The 20731-nt window shown below is 35.2% G+C and overlaps 1 protein-coding gene across 2 annotated transcripts in view; it reads right to left on the bottom strand.

Annotated features, from left to right (window-relative positions):
- Syt14 (Synaptotagmin 14) overlaps nucleotides 1-20505 on the bottom strand; it is a 102481-nt gene extending 81976 nt beyond the window's left edge. For both annotated transcript variants that reach the window (XM_069039644.1, XM_069039643.1), the window contains exon 1: nucleotides 20366-20505. In XM_069039644.1, coding sequence (XP_068895745.1) covers nucleotides 20366-20399 — 34 coding nt within the window. In that variant the 5' untranslated portion in view covers nucleotides 20400-20505. The remainder of the gene's footprint in view (nucleotides 1-20365) is intronic.
- Nucleotides 20506-20731: the final 226 nt, after the last annotated feature.

The following is a 20731-nucleotide window of genomic DNA, read 5'->3' on the forward strand; positions in this document are numbered from 1 at the left end:
CACAGGTTTATCCTTACTACTCGCTCCTCGAGGTCGTATCGTGATGAAACAAAGTGCAGAACACAATCGGATTTTTTCTTTTTGTAACAAACTTTGTTTGAAAAAAATACAGTGCTTTTTTTTAACGCTGGCCATAGGGATTTACATCATAAAAACTTTGGATCGTGTTAATAAGCTTTTTAACGGGAATTTTTAAGTAAAATTTGGCAGAATATTAGAGTAATATTTAATAAATAAATCTCAGTTTATTTTATACATACCTACTTAAATTTTAATTAAAATTATGAAATGAAAAAATTTATGAAATAAAAATTTAAAAAAAAAATACAGTTGTTTAATATTGTTAAAGTAGAATTTTATTTATTTTGCACATTTTTCAAAGTCTATCCCATTCAATCACTTCTTTATTTGAAAAGGTGTCCATTGAAAATTATTAGTTTGACGTTTGTTGAGTTTACAGTATGTCATAGCCTACTTGGCAAGCCACGTGGTAAATTTATTTTTTCTCTAATTCCGTGATTATTTTGTTTTGTACGATGGGCCAAACTGAAATTGATTTATAAAATACTAATCTGATATTTTCCCAAATTTCACTTGAAAATTCGTACTAAAGCGCTTATTAACAGATCCTAAACATTTTAGCATGTAAATCCCTATGGCCAGCGTTAAAAAAAGGGCACTGTATATCCATTAGTTTTTGGATAAAGTACACTCAAACAGAGAACTGGATAGACAGACTTACAAAAATCCTAAAAATGTCGAAATAACAGACAGACATTTCACTTTTATTTATATGCATATGTGTATACAGGGTGTTTCTGAAATAAGTACATTAATTTTAACTGGTAATAGAACTCATCAAAAGGAACAACTTTTCTCTCTGCCATTTTGGCGAAAAACGTTGCGTAGTGGCTTAAAAAAATAGGAAAGATTTTCCTAAAAGAGTTCATATCTCCAAAACTAAGCTACCTAAAAACGTGAAACAACCAGATTCTTATACGGGTAAATTTATTTGAATTTCGATTTCGGCGTTAAAACACGTTTTCTGGATGAAAATGGATGTTTATTTCATATTAGCGCTGATCTCAATTAGCCATTGCAGTATTTAGTGGCGCAGGGTTATTTTAGTGAAAAATCTCTCCAATTTTTTTTTTGGAATTAAACATCGTTTTTCGGCAAAATGGTACATAGAAAAGTTGTTCCTTTTGACGAGTTCTATTACCAGTTAAAATTAATGTACTTATTTCTGTTACACGTTGTAGATTTCAACAGTCTAAGGCCCGGTTTATTCACCTTCAAGTAAATTTATCTGGCCAGTAGTTGCTATGATTTAAAATCTGCTATTGGTAGATCCATGGTAATTACCGTTCAAATAAAGTTACTTGAAGGTGAATAAACCGGGCCTAAATGTGGTCTATGCCTTTACAGCAAAAAAGTAAAAAACTAAAATATCAAATGAAGTGGCAAATAATTGCTATCTTATGATAATACACCACAATATAGTTTTTTATTTCCACCTTCTAAGTAAATGACACTTTATAGGTATTTGTGGTAACTAAGTAAATGGGTAATTACAGGCAGAGCCCTGTAATATTTAACAGGCACGTAGAAGAGACCTGTAATAGTTATTACAAGTCTCATCAAAAAATAAATAATCAAAACTATATTTATTACAAACACAAACAAATTTAACTATCAATTGTTGCAATTACATACGTTAATAATGCATTTTGATCCGTTTCGCAAGTATTTTCATATCGCTCCTGGGATCGAATCAGTAGAGAGCCGCACTTGCAGCGTTGGTAATTCCGTGATTATTTTCTTGCATTTCAAGAAAATCGCCTTCAAAGTCTTCATCGGGCATTAAAGCCATTCTTTCTTTTCTTTCTTTTTGCAACAAATTTCACAAAACTTCTGACAGTATTTTTGTTGTTTATCTCAACACCATGACGACGTAGGTATAATTGCCCCACCGCCTTTCATTACAAAATTTTTATAAACATAAATAACAATTAAAAAACGAAATTTAAAGGTTGAAGGTGGAAATAAAAGTTTGTATGCAACTCGCTTAGCAATTAATCTTTACTGGGCTTACTGGCTTATGGGACTCGCTCCTTACGTCGCTCGTCCAACAAGTGCCAACGCGCCCGTAAAGATTAATTTACTAAGCTCGTCACATAAATAACTATTACTACCAGCTTCGTAAGTAGACCATTATTACCCCTATAACATAACAAGCGCTTACAGTGCATGAACCTTGTCATGGGCAAAAAAGTTGAAAAACTCAGATGAGACGTGAGTAAACAAAAAAAAATATATATATTTTACGCAAACATTACAAAAGGAATGTGAAAACTGTCAGAACGTTCAACGAAAACATCAAAAAGCCGGTAGTAGAAAAAATACTGAATGCACGACGTAGTGTTTTACCTCCAATGGTTTTATACACCTACGTAAGTCTCTGGAGGCATAACTATTTTACGACCAGCAAAAATTTCACGTTTCTTTTGTGATAAATAAGAAATAAAAAATGAAATATCGTCGGTTTTATTTCTCTCTATTATTTACACACAATACGACTCTATTAATTACAGCAAAAGATAAAAAACTTAAAATGTAAAATGTCAAAGAACAAGTATATAAATTATGAAAAGAAAAGCTAAACCCTGGTCCCAATCACGTCACAACCTTCAAACATAAAAATGTCTAGATCGACAGATAAAGATCTCGTCAATCCCCCATCGATCGTTTCTATTTCGGGGGCCACACCGCCACCAAACGCACTCCGTTCCTGTCCGATACATATTTAATTGTTCCGGCAGTGACATTTCCTTCGCACCACGTGACCGCACCGAAATGACGTATTGTTCGAAAGTATCAATTTTTTTTATAGATGTACCCGGTCGCATGTCGTTTGTCACGTTTCTAAAACAATTGCGCCTAAAAATAACCCCAAGTGCGATCAATGTCATGATCATCCTTGAAGTGCCAGTTACCACCCCTGGCGGCGATAAACGGGGATAAAGGCAGATTTCGCGTTCAGCGCGCCACCGCCTCGGCCCCCAGCCGGCGACAATAAAATAATTACATCCTTATGAATTGCTCATGTCGTCCTTGGAGACTGCCAGCCGCCCGTAAATCCTCCAGGAAAGGGATAACCGGGAGCGGACCGAATGTAAATAACGTTGTTTACCAGAAACGCTGCTGCCTATTATCTTTGTTTTATTTACTTTTCTACGAGCTTATGAAGTTGAATTTGCGAGGCTTTGGAATTCTGGAGGGCTTCTTATTAAAAATAATAAAGATCAAAGAGGCGGCCAGAGGTGGATGGTCACGTTTAGGACGGGGGTGGTGCTTAGCAAATTATAGCATTCTTTGAGTAAAAATAGCATACTCATCACAAGACTCAGCCTAGCTGAGGTGTTCGTTTACTAACAGAGCGATATTTCTGCTACTTCTCTAAAGCATAAATTTCGCAGTAACCACCGAATCTACGGAAAGACAATGGTCAATTTTAGGACTTATTTTATTTAATTATTGCAGATATCTCATTTCACTTAATACTTACTTATTTCTTCCAACAAAGCAAAACAGCTTTACTACTAGGCAAATAACGTTTAAAAAGATTGGTATTCTAAATGTATTTGCTCAGTTGGAGGATTTTGTTCACTAAAATTTTGTATTTTTGTAATAATCTTAAGTGCGTTACAATTTCTTTATTTGTAAACTACACTGGGTGAAATGTGTAAAAACACCGAAAAAATAAACCAAAGAACGAAATTTCTAAAGACAAAGCAAATTAACTTGAAAGGATTTCAGATCTAAATCTGTTGGAGAGCAAACATCGAAATATCATCCAGTCAAAGGACTTGAAATCTGAAAAATTGTCACCACTCATATAGTATGTATATTGCTGTGCTGTTGTAATAATTTGAAGAGCTCTATATTTAAAACTTACTTTAAATGAAATGCAGTAATAAATTATATGGAATTAAATTCATCCGAGTCCGGCTCTATGGTCATAAGTTATATTTTTGAATGAAAGCTACATCTAACAATCTATATACCGGGTGATTCAGTTTGGTATTCGCGGCCCTACATCTTTTTTGTTTTAAGAAAAAAGTATAGCAAACCATATATATTTGTAAATCGCTTGTAAAACTACAATAGATGATGTTGTCAAATCTTCTCTACGATGACATATGTCAAAGTTAAGACAGTCAACTTTTTTTTTTAATAGTACACTATACATTTCTTAGCCTATTCTTGTAAAGCTTTTTTTTCTACATTTGAGTGTGTAAAAAAAGTTGACACTTACATCAGAAAAAAATCGAGAAAAATAAGAAAATATGATTTAATTTATTCGAAAGCGTTATTTTCTAAAAAGAGCTAGTAAGCCAAACATTTGTAAATTCGCATTATGTTGGTTCCCTGCATGTCACTATTTACAAGACAACCACGTAGCCAAAAAATAAAATGATTTGACCTTGTTTGTTTCAAGCATCGGGTGCGCCTCGGCCAGAAAACTGAGACTCGGACGAAATACCAAATCCATACTGAATTTACAATGCTAAATTCGGGCTCTGTAACTAAACAGCGGCGGACAAAATAGCGCTGGACAAAATGACGTGTGACAAAATGGCGAACAACTAAAATTTCGCGCGACAAAAAAGCGACGCGACTAAAAAGCGTGCTACTACTAAACAGCGTGCGACATAATATCGCAAAAATAAATAAACTTAAAATAAAATTAGTCGGCTACATAACTAAACAGCGCCGGACAAAATAACAGCGACAAAATAAATTAGTCAACGTCAATGGAATACATAAAGTCGCAGAAAAACGGTAAACTCTTGCTGTGTGATGGGTACAGATATAGAAAAGATAAGGCGCGCCTCAATTCCACTTCGTGGCGATGCACCAAAACTGGTTGCAAGGGGAGACTGTTGGTGACGGGAGAAAACTACAAGAAGGCAACAAATGAGCACAATCACGGTCCGGATCCCGCAAGCAATGAAGCACAAATTGTTAGGGAAAAAATTAGGAAGTCAGCTGTATCATCCGAAGAAAGGCCAAAGGCTATTATTAAAGCATGCAGCAGTAATATTTCGGAAGAAGCTTGTGTCCAAATTCAAAGTTACGATGCTGCAAGACGTACTATACAGCGTCAGAGAAATAAAATTCTTACAAGAAATACAACCAGGAATAAGAATATTTCAGAAATTGACATTAATGAAGAGTACAAAAAAACCGACAGAGGGGTGTAGTGACCCAGTTTAAAATTTAAACTTAAATTTCCGGTACCGCCACAACAGCGCGCCAAATATGAAGGTACTAGCGGCTAGACTAGGAACTGCGAGCGGAAATATATCGGGGGATGAAACGGGCTCGCGCGGGCGGTTGAAGGGGGTAGGTCACTTGTGTTTGGTTTTTCGAAACGAACAGACCTTGCGAAGAGCGATCCAATATTCCAAAAATCTGTAAGTTACATCTGAACCGATTACACTACCGTTCCGAGTACATATTTTGTGTCCCCGTGAAGAATCCGGCGTTTTTTTTTAATTCACCTGGGTAATTTATCCCACTTTCGTTGCTTTTTTTTTGTGTTTTGTTTTGGGACCAGGACCACGTGGTAAGGGTATGTTGTAGATTTCATTTTGTTGCATGCTGTTTCTTTAAGAAGCGCCCATTTGTTAATTTTAAGTGTTATCTTTCTCCCGGGAGGTTCTTTTTTTAGCAATCTGGTAATTTCTAAAATACGGAGCCGTCGTCCGAACCGCGTGCGTCCATTTTGTTTTTGTTCTTCACTAACATTTTCTAACGGCACTCGACCCGCCATTTTCTTTTGTTTAACATTACCAGCGATTATTGTATTCGCGATTTATGTTGTTTACTGCCATTTGTGCCATTTAAAGTGGTTCTATTTTATCGTTATTTAACTTCACGTTTTGTTCTCTTTTATTTCCTCATTGTTTAATGTTGCGGTTTGTTTTTGCTTATGTTATCCTTGTTTAATGTTGCGTTTTGTTTTGTGTATTTGATCATTGTTTAATGTTGCGCTTTGTTGTGTTGAATTTTCGCATCGTTTAATGTTACGCGTTGTTCGATAGAATTAAACCCGGGTTATTCCTTCGTGCTGTTGCTAGATTTCGGAAAAGTTAAAGTAAAATGTTGTAAGTGCGCCCCTGTGGGAGCTAGGTGACAATCAGGAAGTGGTGGGGTTGTTTAGTAAATTTCTGTGGAAGCCACGGTTATTTAGAGCCGTTAGCGGGGACGGACCTTAGTCTTTGCGGGAGCGGCGTCGGGATGTTTTCGTGAAGCTTCCGTCGACGGTTATAGAGACTTTGGGGTTTTGTCCGGAAACGGTTGGTTGGGGACGGCGGACCTAGGTCTTTGCGGCTGCGGTCTAGGAATGCTACTCGTACGACCCCGAAACGCTCTGTCACTCTTGCTGGGTCGGTGAAATAGTCTGACGTTCATTAATACCCCGAATATCTATAAACGTCGCTTGATTTCAAGATGATTCAGATTATTCTTCTGAGTCCCCTCGCAGCCGAAAGTTTGTTACCTCCAGCTCTAAGCTCCCGAAGGCGTACCTTGACCGCGTAGTTCCGAGTTAAACATTGTTTTTGTAATTAATCGAATTGTAAAATATGAGTAATACCTGGGATACGGTTTTTTGAAGAGGGTTTTTCATCCGTCCCTGTCTGTAATAACTGCCTTATAATTTGTTTACTTGTTTTGCAAGCTTTAAACTGTCATTTTGTCTGTCATGTGCCCGTTTTTCTGTTATTTGAAATATTGTTGCATTCATCTTGTCGTTTATCTTTGTGATGTACTCTACTAGTTAATTTCTTGTACTTCGTTAAACTTAATTTCTGTCCTTTGTATTCGTTCCAATTTCTTTTTCATCAAAGTTATTACAGACATTTTTAATAAAAGGTATTTTGCGTCCCTCACATGTGTGTTTTATTTGCGGCACTCTTCCGACTGGAACCCTCACCGTTTGCATTCCGAACCTTTTCCGCCAAAAGAAAATCACAACGTAGGGCTCCTCCGATTCGATGACGATCACGACCACATTTGTTACCGTTTTGCGCAGGTTCAAATATTTGGCGGAAAAAGTAATGAATTCAAATCATTTCAGGGGAATTAGTATTTTACAGTAGAAGTCCGTTAGGATAGCCTTTACTGCCGAGCCAGAGATTTTGTGAGACGAGCTCGCAGAGCGAGTCGAATAATACTGGCGAGGCTGTAAAGGCCCTAACGGACGTGTATTGTACAATAGTTTTTTTAATATCTCTACGATTCGTTCACAATTATCTTTTTGAAATAAATTTTTTTCGACGCCATCGAAAAAACCGAATGATTAATAAGTGTGCGGAGGACGTCGTCATGTCAACCGTTGTTTGTGAAAAAAAATTGTTTCAATGTTTTTTGTCAGATTTGTTCAACGCTTAACTTTCCGTTGAAAATAAATGAATGAAATCAATAAAAAGTCACAATCAAGATATGCCCGATGTCCGGAAGTGAGGTATCGTTATTGCCTGCAAAATCGCGCTTGTGTTAGTCTTAAAATTGTGAAGCATCATCTTCGATCTTGTCTACATTTGCTGCTGTTTGTCAGATTTGTTCAACACTTAACTTTCCGTTGAAAATAAACGACTGAAATCAATAAAAAATCCGCGATCAAGATATTCCCGATTTCCGGATGGCCGCAGAGCAAGTGAGGTCATCGTTATTCCCTGCAAAATCGTGTTGGTGTTAAAATTCTGAAGCATAATCTTCGATCTCGTCTACAGCTGCTAGTGGCATACGGATTTCGATTAATTCAAGGTGTGTCCCATAACATTAAACATTAATTATTGTACCAATTGTAAAAAAGTTGAAAAATAAAGTTTAGTTCTACGTTGCTATAGTTATTTAGTCATTCATAACGGCCGCTCCCGCTCATAACGGACACCCTTAACGGACTCCGGCCGTTATGAGGTTGTTTACATGGTGACAAACAATCCGGAAAGCCACCTTTAACAACTAGGTATTACAAAATAGTATTTTACAGTAGAAGTCCGTTAGGATAGCCTTTACTGCCGAGCCAGAGATTTTGTGAGACGAGCTCGCAGAGCGAGTCGAATAATACTGGCGAGGCTGTAAAGGCCCTAACGGACGTGTATTGTACAATAGTTTTTGTGATATCTCTACGATTCGTTCACAATTATCTTTTTAAAATACATTTTTTTCAACGAAAAAACCGACTGATTAATAAGTGTGGAGTACGTCGTCGTGTCAACCGTTGTTTGTGAAAAAAAATTGTTTCAATGTTGTTTGTCAGATTTGTTCAACGCTTAACTTTCCGTTGAAAGTAAATGAATGAAATCAATAAAAAATCGCAATCAAGATATGCCCGATGTCCGGAAGCGAGGTATCGTTATTGCCTGCAAAATCGCGCTTGTGTTAGTCTTAAAATTGTGAAGCATCATCTTCGATCTTGTCTACATTTGCTGCTGTTTGTGAGATTTGTTCAACACTTAACTTTCTGTTGAAAATAAACGACTGAAATCAATAAAAAATCACGATCAAGATATTCCCTGCAAAATCGCGCTTGTGTTGGTGTTAAAAGTCTGAAGCATCATCTTCGATCTCGTCTACATCTGCTAGTGGCATACGGATTTCGATTAATTCAAGGTGTGTCCCATAACGTTAAACATTAATTACTGTACCAATTGTTTAGATCTACGTTGCTATAGTTATTTAGTCATTTATAACGGCCGCTCCTGCTCATAACGGACACCCTTAACGGACTCCGGCCGTTATCATCATGTTTGGCACGGCAAGGAATATTGCACTGCTAAATGAATTTCCACACTGGTGCGTTGATGGGACATTTAAGGTAGCTCCACAATTCTTCACTCAAGTGTATACTGTTCACGCATTGATCAACAACAGAGCTCTACCTATGATACGAGTATATGTACTATTAAACAATAAACAACAGGCAACGTATAAGAGAGTATTTGAGAAGTTGATGGAAGTTGAGGCAACGCTAAGACCTGAAAGCATAGTAACCGATTTTGAAATATCCGCAATCAACGCCATAAATGAGGTTTTTCCAAATGCACAAATTACAGGATGCATGTTTCATCTGGCCCAAAATCTTTGGAAAAAAAATCAAAAAACCCATTTAGTTGAATGCTACAGAGAAAATGACACAAGAAAAAAATGTAAGATGTTATTAGCATTAAGTTATGTTCCTGTAAAGGATGTACAATTTGCTTTCGAAATTATTACTGAAAATTTTCCGGACGAACTGAAACCGTTAATAGATTATTGGGAAAACTACTATGTTGGTAGAAGAATTCTCAATGTACGACCAAGATTTGAAATTAACATTTGTCTTGTCTAAAACAAATAATTCTGTGGAAGCATGGCACAATTCATTTCAGAAAAGTTTAGATTGTCATCATCCCTGTGTATCCAAGTTACTGATGCATTTAAAGAAAGAACAAAGTTTTACAGAGACCTTCATTACGCGGCACCGCGCTGGTATCAGAGAACCAAAAAAACAAAGTACGTGCAGCTAAGAAGTAGGCTTAAAGTTCTGGCTGAAAACTATGCTTTTAGAAAAGTAGAGGATTATTTGGTTTCGGACGCACTTATTCTTTTATTGTAATTATAATTGTTGTGGTTTACGTTGTGTTTATATTATTCTTGTTTTGGAAATAAAGTTAACAATATTTCCCTGTAGTTTTGTAGTAGGTAGTTTGGTAGGTAGGTAACTACTATCGTGATCATAAAAAACAACTACACTACAAATTTGAATTAATTTCAATAACGTCATTTTGACAATTGAAATATTCCACAATTAACAGATTTAAAAAAAAAAAACATTCTGCAAACCCGAATACATGATGGTGGTACCATTAGAAACATTGCTGCCGAACTGGGTGTTGGCACTAGCACTGTGTTGCGGACGTTGCGTTGCGTTACTTTCACGGATTTGAAAATTTTAAATATTGAGGTTGACAAACTCTACCTACTCTCGGTAGGTACGTTCACTCAGCCTAAATTTTCAAAAAATCTCAGGGGCGTCCCAAGTTAACTGTAGTCGTTTTTTATCATCACAATGGTACCACATAAAGCTGTTTTTTGTAATTTGCCTCCATTTTGATTCTCTAATAGACATATTAACGAACGCGACGTCATCATCTGGGATGTGCTTATAGCCATTATTTCACGGAACATTTTACGAAAATTTTTAGGTTGGCATTGCTTGATCTGTCATGCGTGTCAGTTTAAATTACAAAATGTGTAAAGAATTATTTATCAGAATTTATCAGGCAACAAATTCGCGACCGTATTTTTGGCAATTTCACGTATTTCAGCGGGCATACATGAAAGATTATCTTCCATATTCGTGTTTTGTGACAGAATTTGGATAAAACAAAAGGCGACTTTGAAGACTTGATCAAATTTTCACTTTTAAAATTAAGACATTACCAACCGCAACAAAAATTCCTAAATCGAGGAAAGTAAACATTTTTGTTTAAAAACGACTTAAAAAGGACAAATTACAAAAAATAGTATAAAAAACTCGTTTCATAAGACCTTGAAGCACTCATTCTTTAAAATAACTCGTGGCTAGGCCACTCGTTTTTTAATCTTGAATTCGTGCTTCAAGACAGGTCTTATGAAACTTGTCTTTTAATATACTATTCAACTTGCGCCATTTTGACTAACGCTGTTTTGTCTTGCGCTGAATTGACCAACGCTGTTTTCAACTTGCGCTATTTTGACTAACGCTGTTTTGTGGTGGCGCTATTTTGTCGCTGTTATTTTGTCCAGCGCTATTTTGTCCGGCGCTGTTTAGTTACAGAGCCCTAAATTCGCGTTATGTTGGTTCCCTGCATCTCACTATTTTAAGAATTACATAGCCAAAAAATAAAATTATTTTACATAGTCACCTATTCAAATATTCGAATAATTCGAATACGATTCCCAAGACTCATCATGTCATTCATGCACTATCAAAATTCAACTACATGGAAGAAGTTAAGTTTCCAAGCCAGATGTTATATCATAGTTATTTATTTAAATGTAGGTTATAACATAGCTATTTATTTAAATGTAGGTACGTTAATAATTGACGCTATTAATGTCAAAATTCAATTGTCTCCATGGCTAACTAGCTCTTTTTAGAAAATAACACTTTCGAATAAATTAAATCATTTTTTTTTTCTCGATTTTTTCCCATTGCACGTGTCAACTTTTTTTACACATTCAAATGTAGAAAAAAAAGCTTTACAAGAATAGACTAAGAAATGTATAATGTACTATTTAAAAAAAAAGTTGACTGTCTTAACTTTGACACGTCATCGTAGAAGAGAAGATTTGACAACGTCATCTATTGTACTGTGTTTTCAATTTGGTTGTAGGTCGTAAAATTTTATGGTACTTTAAGTTAAAGATCTTGCGGGGTTTATAAATCCTAGTTTACCACTAGCAGGTAATATTTTAAGCAGGGTTGTATTGTACATTTTGCATATTTGCATTGTACGGCAAACGGCACGCGCCGCTTCCCAACCTTTTCAAACCCAACCATTGTGCCCCTTGATCGCTCATAATATGCAATAAAATTTTACGACCTACAACCAAATTGAGAATACAATAGTTTCATAAGCGATTTACAAATACTCGTATACACGGTGTCCCAGAACTCGCGTATCAGCCGTTAACTGTATACTTTAATATTTGTTCTAAAAGAGATTTTGCAACCATAAACATTCAAACACTAGTGGTTTTTAAATTAAAACCATTTTAAGTTAACCAATTAAACAAGCTTCCTTAAAGGTAAAATGACTACATATTTGCGTTTCCTAGGAAATGATGTTAGCTGTAGCAATTAAAAAAGTTGTGATTAAATGTTTGGCTAACTTTAATTTGTTGTCAGTTTGACATTTAACAATAGAAAACGAGAAAAAACTTCACAAAAAAAAATTACAGTAAGTGTTCGAATCGACCACCCCCAGCTTGAATACACAGCCTTGCTCTTTTCAGTAAATTGCTCCGAACATTTTGTAACATTTCTGGAGTCACCATTGCCATAGCGTCCCTTATTCTATTGCGCAAAGTGTCCAGATTATTCACGGGCACACGGTAAACCAAGTTTTTGACGTGGCCCCACAGAAAAAAATCTAAAGGAGTAAGGTCCGGTGACCTTGCAGGCCAATTTCTGCCCCCCCCCCCCCCCCGACCTATCCAGCGGTTAGGATATTCTTGGTTTAAAAAGTCCCTTACATTTGCTGCAAAATGAGGCGGTGCCCCATCCTGTTGGAACCAATGGTTTACATAATTTGCTAAAGGTACATGATCCAGTAGATCTGGTAAATTTTCTTGTAAAAATTGTAGATAATGTTCACCATTTAATCTTGCCGGAAATTCAAATGGTCCAATCTACAAAATAGTTTGACTTGTAACAAGAAAACGCCAAGTGAAAAGTGGAATGCTTACTAGAGAATCACCGAGGATGCCAGCCCAGAGATTTATACTGAAACGATTTTGAAAACCGCGAATAAAAACTTCGTGCGGATCTTCTGTAGCCCATACATGAAAATTATGACTGTTGAAAGTGCCTTGTCGAGAAAAATAACACTCATCAGTAAATAAAATTTTCTTAAGGAAAAATGGGTTTTCTGCATGTTGTTCTAGTAACCAGGTACAAAATTCTACTCGAGGTGCATAATCTTCTGGTAATAGATGTTGCACTTTAGTATAATGATAAGCGTGCATACGATTATCCCGTAAAATTCTTTGTACAGTGCTTTTTGTAAGACCCATTGTGTTGGCCACATGTCTAATGCTTCTCGTCCCATCTTCATTAAATGTTTCAAGCACTTCATCTTCAGTATTAGGAGTACGAACCGTGCGATCGACACCACCAACACCTTTTCTGTTTGGTACCACAGAACCGCTGTTTCGTACCCTGTTAATTAGTCTTAAAATAACGTTTGAACTAGGATGTAGGCGATTTGGAAAACGTTCTCGATACAGCCTTTCTGCTGCATTAGCGTTTCTTCCACTTTCACCGTATATTATTAGCATTTCGGTGTATTCTTCAGAGCTGAACATTTTTGTATTGTCAAAAAAATTTAAATGCTCTAACTTAATGTCACCGTGACATTAGCGTGACAACTGCGATTGTACAATGGACCAAATAAATATTGAACTTATTTGTTGTTTTAATATTAATTATGTTACTATGTGAAGAACAGTTCACAGTAAAGTTTACCTAAATAATTAATTAATCATTCTTCTATGATTGGCTAACATAAAATTGTTGTAATTTATAAACTATGGACTTCAAAAAAATATTTCTTGTAAAATTTTCATCAGATGAAAAAGGAGAACTCGTGGTTAACGGCTGATACGCGAGTTCTGGGACACCCTGTATATGGTTTGCTATACTTTTTTCTTAAAATAAAAAAGATATAGGGGCGCGAATACCAATCTGAATCACCCGGTATATAAAACTGAATGTCTGTTTGTATATTTTGTATGCAAATCTACAGTTTTACTCCGATCTTGATGAAATTTTGTACACTTGATCTTCAAAACAAGAAGTAAATTACTGTCTACTTTAATTTTACAAAAACCAACCCCTACTACCATTTTCAACCCTGTTAAGAAAAAAAGACAGTTTTTCGAGTTGGAAATACCCTCACCTTCGCCGCTTCACCCCTATTTCATCCTCGTGAGTATATCGTCACCTTCGCCGGTTGACACCCACAAAAAGCACCCCTATTATCATTTTTAAGCCTGTTAAGCACAAAAACATTTCGCAAAATGTGTTTGAATGATTGTGTTTTACCGGAAGATGTCTTAAATGAAGCAGAACAAGCTTCAAATAGCTTAATACCGGAAAAATCAAAAGGCAGGTACCTATGTGAAATCAAACGAGACAATCAAACAATAGGGAGATCTAAATAAGGTTACAACTGAAAATAAAAGTGTTATGTTGGCGTATTTTCATGAATTGGTAAGTGATCATAGTGTTAGTTTCTTATCGTATTGATCTTTTTGTTTATATAGTCAAAGAAAAAAGTAGTCTACAGTAAAGTTTTAATTATTCTTCGTAAAAAGACAAACTTCAAATTGAAATTACTGCGTTTATAGCAATACATGAAAGTAGAAACATAATTTTAAAACATTCTGAAATTTGCGGGCAAAGCCCCGGGTAAAAGCTAGTAAATTATATACGAGTAGAAGTGAATCTTTTTGAGCCAAGCCCAGAAATTGAAGACCGAGACCCAGTCGAAAAAAAATCAGACATGAACTAATTTATTTTTTCAATAGCAGATGTTAAAGTGTGCTTTATCTATTCAAATCAAAAGGTCAAATAACATTTTGACCGCAAGGGTATTTAAAGTAATTTTTTTAATTACCCTAACAACCCGTAGGGTTATTGTTTTCCGGGTTGTGTCGCGGTCGTCTGGATTGCTGGGTAGCTGACGTTTCAATGCTATCTTCTTCGGAGCAGCATGGCTATTGAAACGTCAGCTACCCAGCAATCCAGACGACCGCGGCACAACCCGGAAAACAATAACCCTATTGACAACGGCCGTGAAAACCTGCATTCGATTACCTTAACAACCCTCATACTAACGAAATAGAATATTATACACGACGATAAAATTTAATTATCTTCTCGAACGTAATTAGCGTCTCGTCGCTAAAAAACGCTCTCGAAGATAAAATACAATTTTATTGTCTTGTATAATAAATAACTATTTCTTTTGCTGCAGTTACAGCAAAATGACAATTTTGAAACTTACAATTTTCAAATTTTAAGGCACCAGTAATTCCTAGTTCTCTTGTTGCAATATTATTAGTACTTGAAGGTTCAATAATTTTAGTAAAGTCTACAAAAGTCTAAAGTGTACTTTTTAAGGTAGAACGGCCATCTTTTTGATTTTGACATCTGTTATCCATGCACCTGGGCGACTCGTGTTACACCACAGTGGCACCGGTAATACTTTCGTTATTTCCCTTTTTCAGAGGCTTTTTAGAGATAATTTAATTATTATTTTTTTTATTATTGATAAATAAATCGTGAGAAATGCTTCAAATGACTCGGTCGAGAGCCGTCTGTGAACTTTCAACTCCTCGGATTTGAAGTGTTTCAAATCCGGTTACAAAAAAAAGCCACTTCAACCGTTTCTATAGATACACAAAGGCGCGATTTTCGACTGTTTGAAGATAAAATGTATTTATAGTCCGTTTTTTTCAATTGTCAGTGTCAAAATACAGAAAAAGACCAAACTATATATTAAAAATCATTGACATTTGGTCCAGTTCTATCTCAATTTCACCCTAGATTTCCCCTAGATCATTATTGAGGTTATGTTGCATATGTTTATGAGTGTGAGACACGTGTTTAATTTAAATTTAAACTGTCAAATGTGACAATCCGTCCTAACCTAACATTGTTTCCTTGAAACTTTTAAAACAAAAATGATTCAGTACCCATTGAATAATTTAGCAGCAACAATTCAGTTCTACACACCTGTGGTTGAACACCAGTGGATAAGTTTACAAAACTGAAATAGAGAAAATTAAATTTTATTGTCCGTATGAGATGGATTGATTGAACCATATGAACTTTAAAGTTCACTTTAATAACAAATCCCGTCTTGATGGATTTTAGTCACTGTTACTCACGGTATTAAAACGTTGGAACAATCTCTTTAAACGAATCTTCACTGTTGTAGTTAATAATTCAAAGAATTTTTTGAAGGTAAACATAACCTCCTAATGTCAAGAATAATAATCTACTTCGTATCATTTTCGTATTGAACTATGGAACGGCAAAAGAAAAAATTTCATTTGTTTTCATGGGCTCGTTGACTACAAACATTTATAATAACCCTGTATTACAAAAATGACCCTTTCATGGTAAATTTCAAATTTGCCAAATTTCATTGTCACCAACAGATTCGGTCATTTTTGATCACACCGTATGTACCATCGTGATCATAAAAAACGACTACAGTTAACTTGGGACGCCACTGAGATTTTTGAAAATTTAGGCTGAGTGAACGTACCGAGATTTGTCAAAATTTGTCATGACCTCAATATTTAAAATTTTCAAATCCGTGAAAATAAACCCGCCCGCAACACAGTGCTAGTGCTAACACCCAGTTCGGCAGCAATGTTTCTAATGGTACCACCATCATGTATTCGGGTTTGCAGAATGTTTTTTTTGATAACCTCATAATTGCGGAATTTTTCAATTGTCACAATGACATTCATTCAAATTTACACAGCCAAATTTCTAGTGTAGTCGTTTTTAATGATCACGATGGTACTATCGCGGCCAAAATACTTTGGTCGTCAATGTGACATTAATGATATTCAATTGTAAACCAGGCTTTAGGATGGTTAACCTTATTTTTTACTGTTGTCAAAATCATTTTAATCTGTTAGTGTCATACGGGTGGGGTCAATCCCAGCTGCGGAGGCAGGGTTCAAAAGCAAAAGATCAACATCACTAAATTGGTCCCTTAGACAACCCTTCAGAAGCAAGTAAGACGGTTCTATGTTAATCAAGAACTGAAGGTGCCATATTTTTGACAAGAATAATTTGAAATTGTCATGTACCGTACCTACATTGACATTAATACTTGATTTACATTTGAAGTGTCAAAAAGAGACGACCAATGTATTTTGGCCGGCAAAAAAAGTTAGCCATCATTTAAATGTCAGTGTCATTAAAGCATTAATTACACATTTGAATTTTTATGTGGCAGAAAAGTTTTTAGTTTTAGTTTTTATTACCGGCCATTGTACACATTTGTCTTGAAGGTATTACGGATATTCATACTAAAAAATTCTGTAATCTTCAGTAAAGACAAATAGATTTAATAACCGTTAAATCGATCTATGTACTTTTATGAGCTCGTTTACTAAATCGTAATATTTTCTTTATTAAGATGTAGTATCTCATTACCGCCTACGAGTAGTTCATAAATCTGAAAGTTCGTGTACTTGAAAATAACAAAGTTTAGTTAAGTATCTAGTTTACTAATTAAATGATACTTAGCTTCCATGAAACTAATTTAAAGCAAAATTTCGTTAAATGACAATGTGGATGCTGTTCCATAATTTAAAGTAAAGTAAAAATTTCAAATACACGATGTCAAATCTCGGAAGTCTAAAAAGATTACGATGATATTACTATAGGTACTTAAAATTAGTGTAATAGAGGGTGATTTACGAGGAATAATGAGCCCGACGGAATAGAAAATGCAACCCACAATACATTGCAACAAAAAGCCGGACATCGAAGCGGTAAATGTCCGGGTTTTTCTCCTGATGAATTGCGGGTTGCATTTTCTATTCCGTCGGGCTCATTATTCCTCGTAAATCAGCCTGTATAAATTTTACAATTTTTTTTTTCTATAATTGATTCAAAAAATTGATACATATTCACGCATACTCGTAGTTATCCATGCGTGAAGTGGGGCATTTTCTTACGTGTATTTTTTTTTTTACATTGTTAGCACTGTAGTAACTATAGAAACAATACATAACTGTGTGTGAAATGCGATTTCACCCACATGACTATTTCTGTTTTTCATTTCACGCACTGTTTTTTATTAGTTACCTAGCAACATGGCCACTAGTTGATATACGTCAGATTTCCTTCAAAAATTTGAATTTTAAAATTAAATTTTGAAAGCAATTATAGAATAGTTATTTATGATATGTGTTAAAAATAAGATTTTATTTTGCGAGAAGGGAAGATTTCGAACGAGCGCAGCGAGTGGAGAAACCCTTCTAACAAAATAAAATCACTTTTAACACGAATATCATACACTATTTCTTCTACAAACAGTACAAACACCATTAAAAACACTTAAAAATGAGGTTATGTCAAAAATATAATTGAAAGCAGGACGCAGAAGAGCATGGAGTCATGGAGTGTTGCCTATTTTCAACACCGTCCCTCGATTGTAGGTAGGTAGAGCTTATTATTCTGGTATTCATGGGTCTTTCTGTGCTGCTCTGTCAAAACGTCATTGTGACAAACGACTTGTCATTACTTTTAACACTAATGGAAAAAAACTTAATTTTTAATGCATGTACGCCGTCTTAAAAATTGACTTTTTACTAGTGTTTGTAGAAAATAGTAGTTTATTTAACGAGTTTGTGTGTAATTTGGGCTTTTTTTGGCATGAGTGGGCCAGTTTAAAACTTGAGTGACACGAGAGTTTTAAAGGTCCACAAGTGCCAAAAAAAGCCCAAATTACACAAGAACGAGTTGAATGCAACGTTTTTTTGTTCGACGAGCCCCCCAAAGGCTCCAAATCGCTGAAAACCTTTAAAATTAGCTTGACGTTTCGTTTTGACAAGTTGTCAAATTTATCAAAATCCGTTCACACAGGAGAAAATTCTCAAATTCTGACATCGTCGAACAAAAAAAAATATTGTTTATATTTCGTGCGTAAAGATGTTTTTGTGGATCCAAAGGCTTTTACTGCCTCGACCTGCGTTTCGGCTTAAAAGACCTTTTCACGCACTTAATATAAAAATTTAAATGACCTTATTTTGACTTATCAACTGACCTAGTGACTTTTTGGGAAATTAAAAATATCCAAAAACATTATTTTGGTTCCAAAATATGTATATTTATATTTGAAATCTTATATTTTATTGACATGTTCAGATTTGCGATATTAAAAAAAAAATTGGGCTTTGAAAAATTTTGTTTGAGAGCTGGGTTGCGAATTTTTGATGTCTTTAAAATCTTCTTAGAATATTTAAAGGAAACGAAAGAAAATTTGTTCCTGTTTGTATTGTTAAAAACGAAAAAACACGTTGCCAAATTTTACAACAAAAAAAAAACGCTCTTTTTATCCCATTTGTTAATTTTTTATAATAGCTATTTGTGCAGTAAGTTAGGAAATTCAATTTTTTTCCGAATTAGGCATGGGATTTTTGATCGAGACGATAGTCGAGATCAAAAACATGCCGTGTGTATTTTATTAATTATTTCTAAATTAAAAAGCGAAATCAAAATTGTTCTGCTTTCGTTACCATAAAGAAACAATTTATTAATGAAAAATTGTGAAGGTGTTTAAGCTTTTCTCTCAATTAAATACCACTTTTTACGTTACGTATCCCAGGAAACGACCAAAATTGAACTTTTAGTGTTGAAATATTATTTCGGCCCTTGGTAGGAAATTTTTCACTTTTCCTAACTCAAATTAGTATTGCAATGTTAAAGTTTTCCAAACTCCAGTAGAAAAATATTTTTCGTACAAATATGTAAATTACATGCTACCTATACATATTATCTCACTTCTAAAAAAACATTTTTTTTTTCTGAATAAAATCATCCAATTTCTGGAAATATAAAGGATCTAAACAGCTAAATCTAAATCTAAACAGGGTATATTAATAATTTCTGAAGATAATCACATAATCTGCAGACATTGTGGTAAGTAATGTAACGTGCAACGTAAAGAAACCATTACCCATTTATTGTTCTGGAGCTAAAATACTTTCCAACTGGGAACTAGTACATAACAGAGTTAATAAACACCGAAGCAGAATGTAAACACTTGTAGGTAGAGTGTTAGTTTTCTTTGACTGATTCAAAACACTATTATGATGATGCCAGGTGCAATTGCGAAACATACTGAGATGGTATGAAGTTGCACTTCAAGGCAAATTATCTAGAGCATTTCAGTACCAAGCAAATTGTAAAATTTCATTGTTTCAATGAACCTGAGGAACAATGAACTTTAGCTATTTACACACAAGTTTAAAAATAATTTTTACTAGACTAGTCGTGCCAAGAATAACACTACTAACAGTAAAACCACTACGGCTACTATTATTCCAATAAATAAAAAAAAGAAGAGTAAATCGTAGTAAAATAAAAAATGACCTAAACAAAAACCAAGAGTCTTAAATATGCAGCAAGTGTAAATAGACTCTTTTACACCGTTCTGGGTTGCCTTAATTTGCATAAAGAAAAAATTAGCAAAATGTAACGAGGAAATTAAGTCAAATTCGAATCTCCAACGCATTTGAATGGAATTACTAAAATGTAGGTCACAAGAAAGGGTACAAAATACGCATACTTGGAAAATCAATTGCGTGCATTCTTGGGATACACTGTTTTGACCCACAAAAACGCCGCCTATCACATGATGGGAAAAAAAAAACACAAATATTAGATATAATTTTATAATTATCAATTTGAAAAAAGATATATACTTGAGTCAAGTGTGATTGTTTTATGCTTTCGTTAACTAGGTATACAAAAAAAAAATGTAAAAAAAAAACATCAGGGGGTACTCACCACTCAGGTAACTGTGTTCGGATATGACCAGCATTTTGTCTTGTTCAATTGCAATTCTTGTAGCGCATCTTTCTCATTTTGGTAAAAAATTGTTGTACGTCTTGTAAAAAGTGTCGTCACCACTCCGTCAAACTAACACCAAAAACTGCAACAAAACCATAACGGCAAGTCTAATATTTACTAATGAGGCTAAACAGGTCCCAGTCGTTGGTGTCTACACACTTATGAAATTTCAGAATGCACTGAAACAACGTCCCGAGTGCGGCTGGCGCATGGTCGGTCTCGAGCAAAGCACGCAAGCTCCGCACCCCAAGTCGAGCTTCAGGAGGTTATGTTAGCTACGGCGAGGGTGTCGGTTTGTACTTT

This window comes from Tenebrio molitor, chromosome 2, assembly GCF_963966145.1.
Source record: "Tenebrio molitor chromosome 2, icTenMoli1.1, whole genome shotgun sequence".
Classification (NCBI taxonomy): domain Eukaryota; kingdom Metazoa; phylum Arthropoda; class Insecta; order Coleoptera; family Tenebrionidae; genus Tenebrio; species Tenebrio molitor.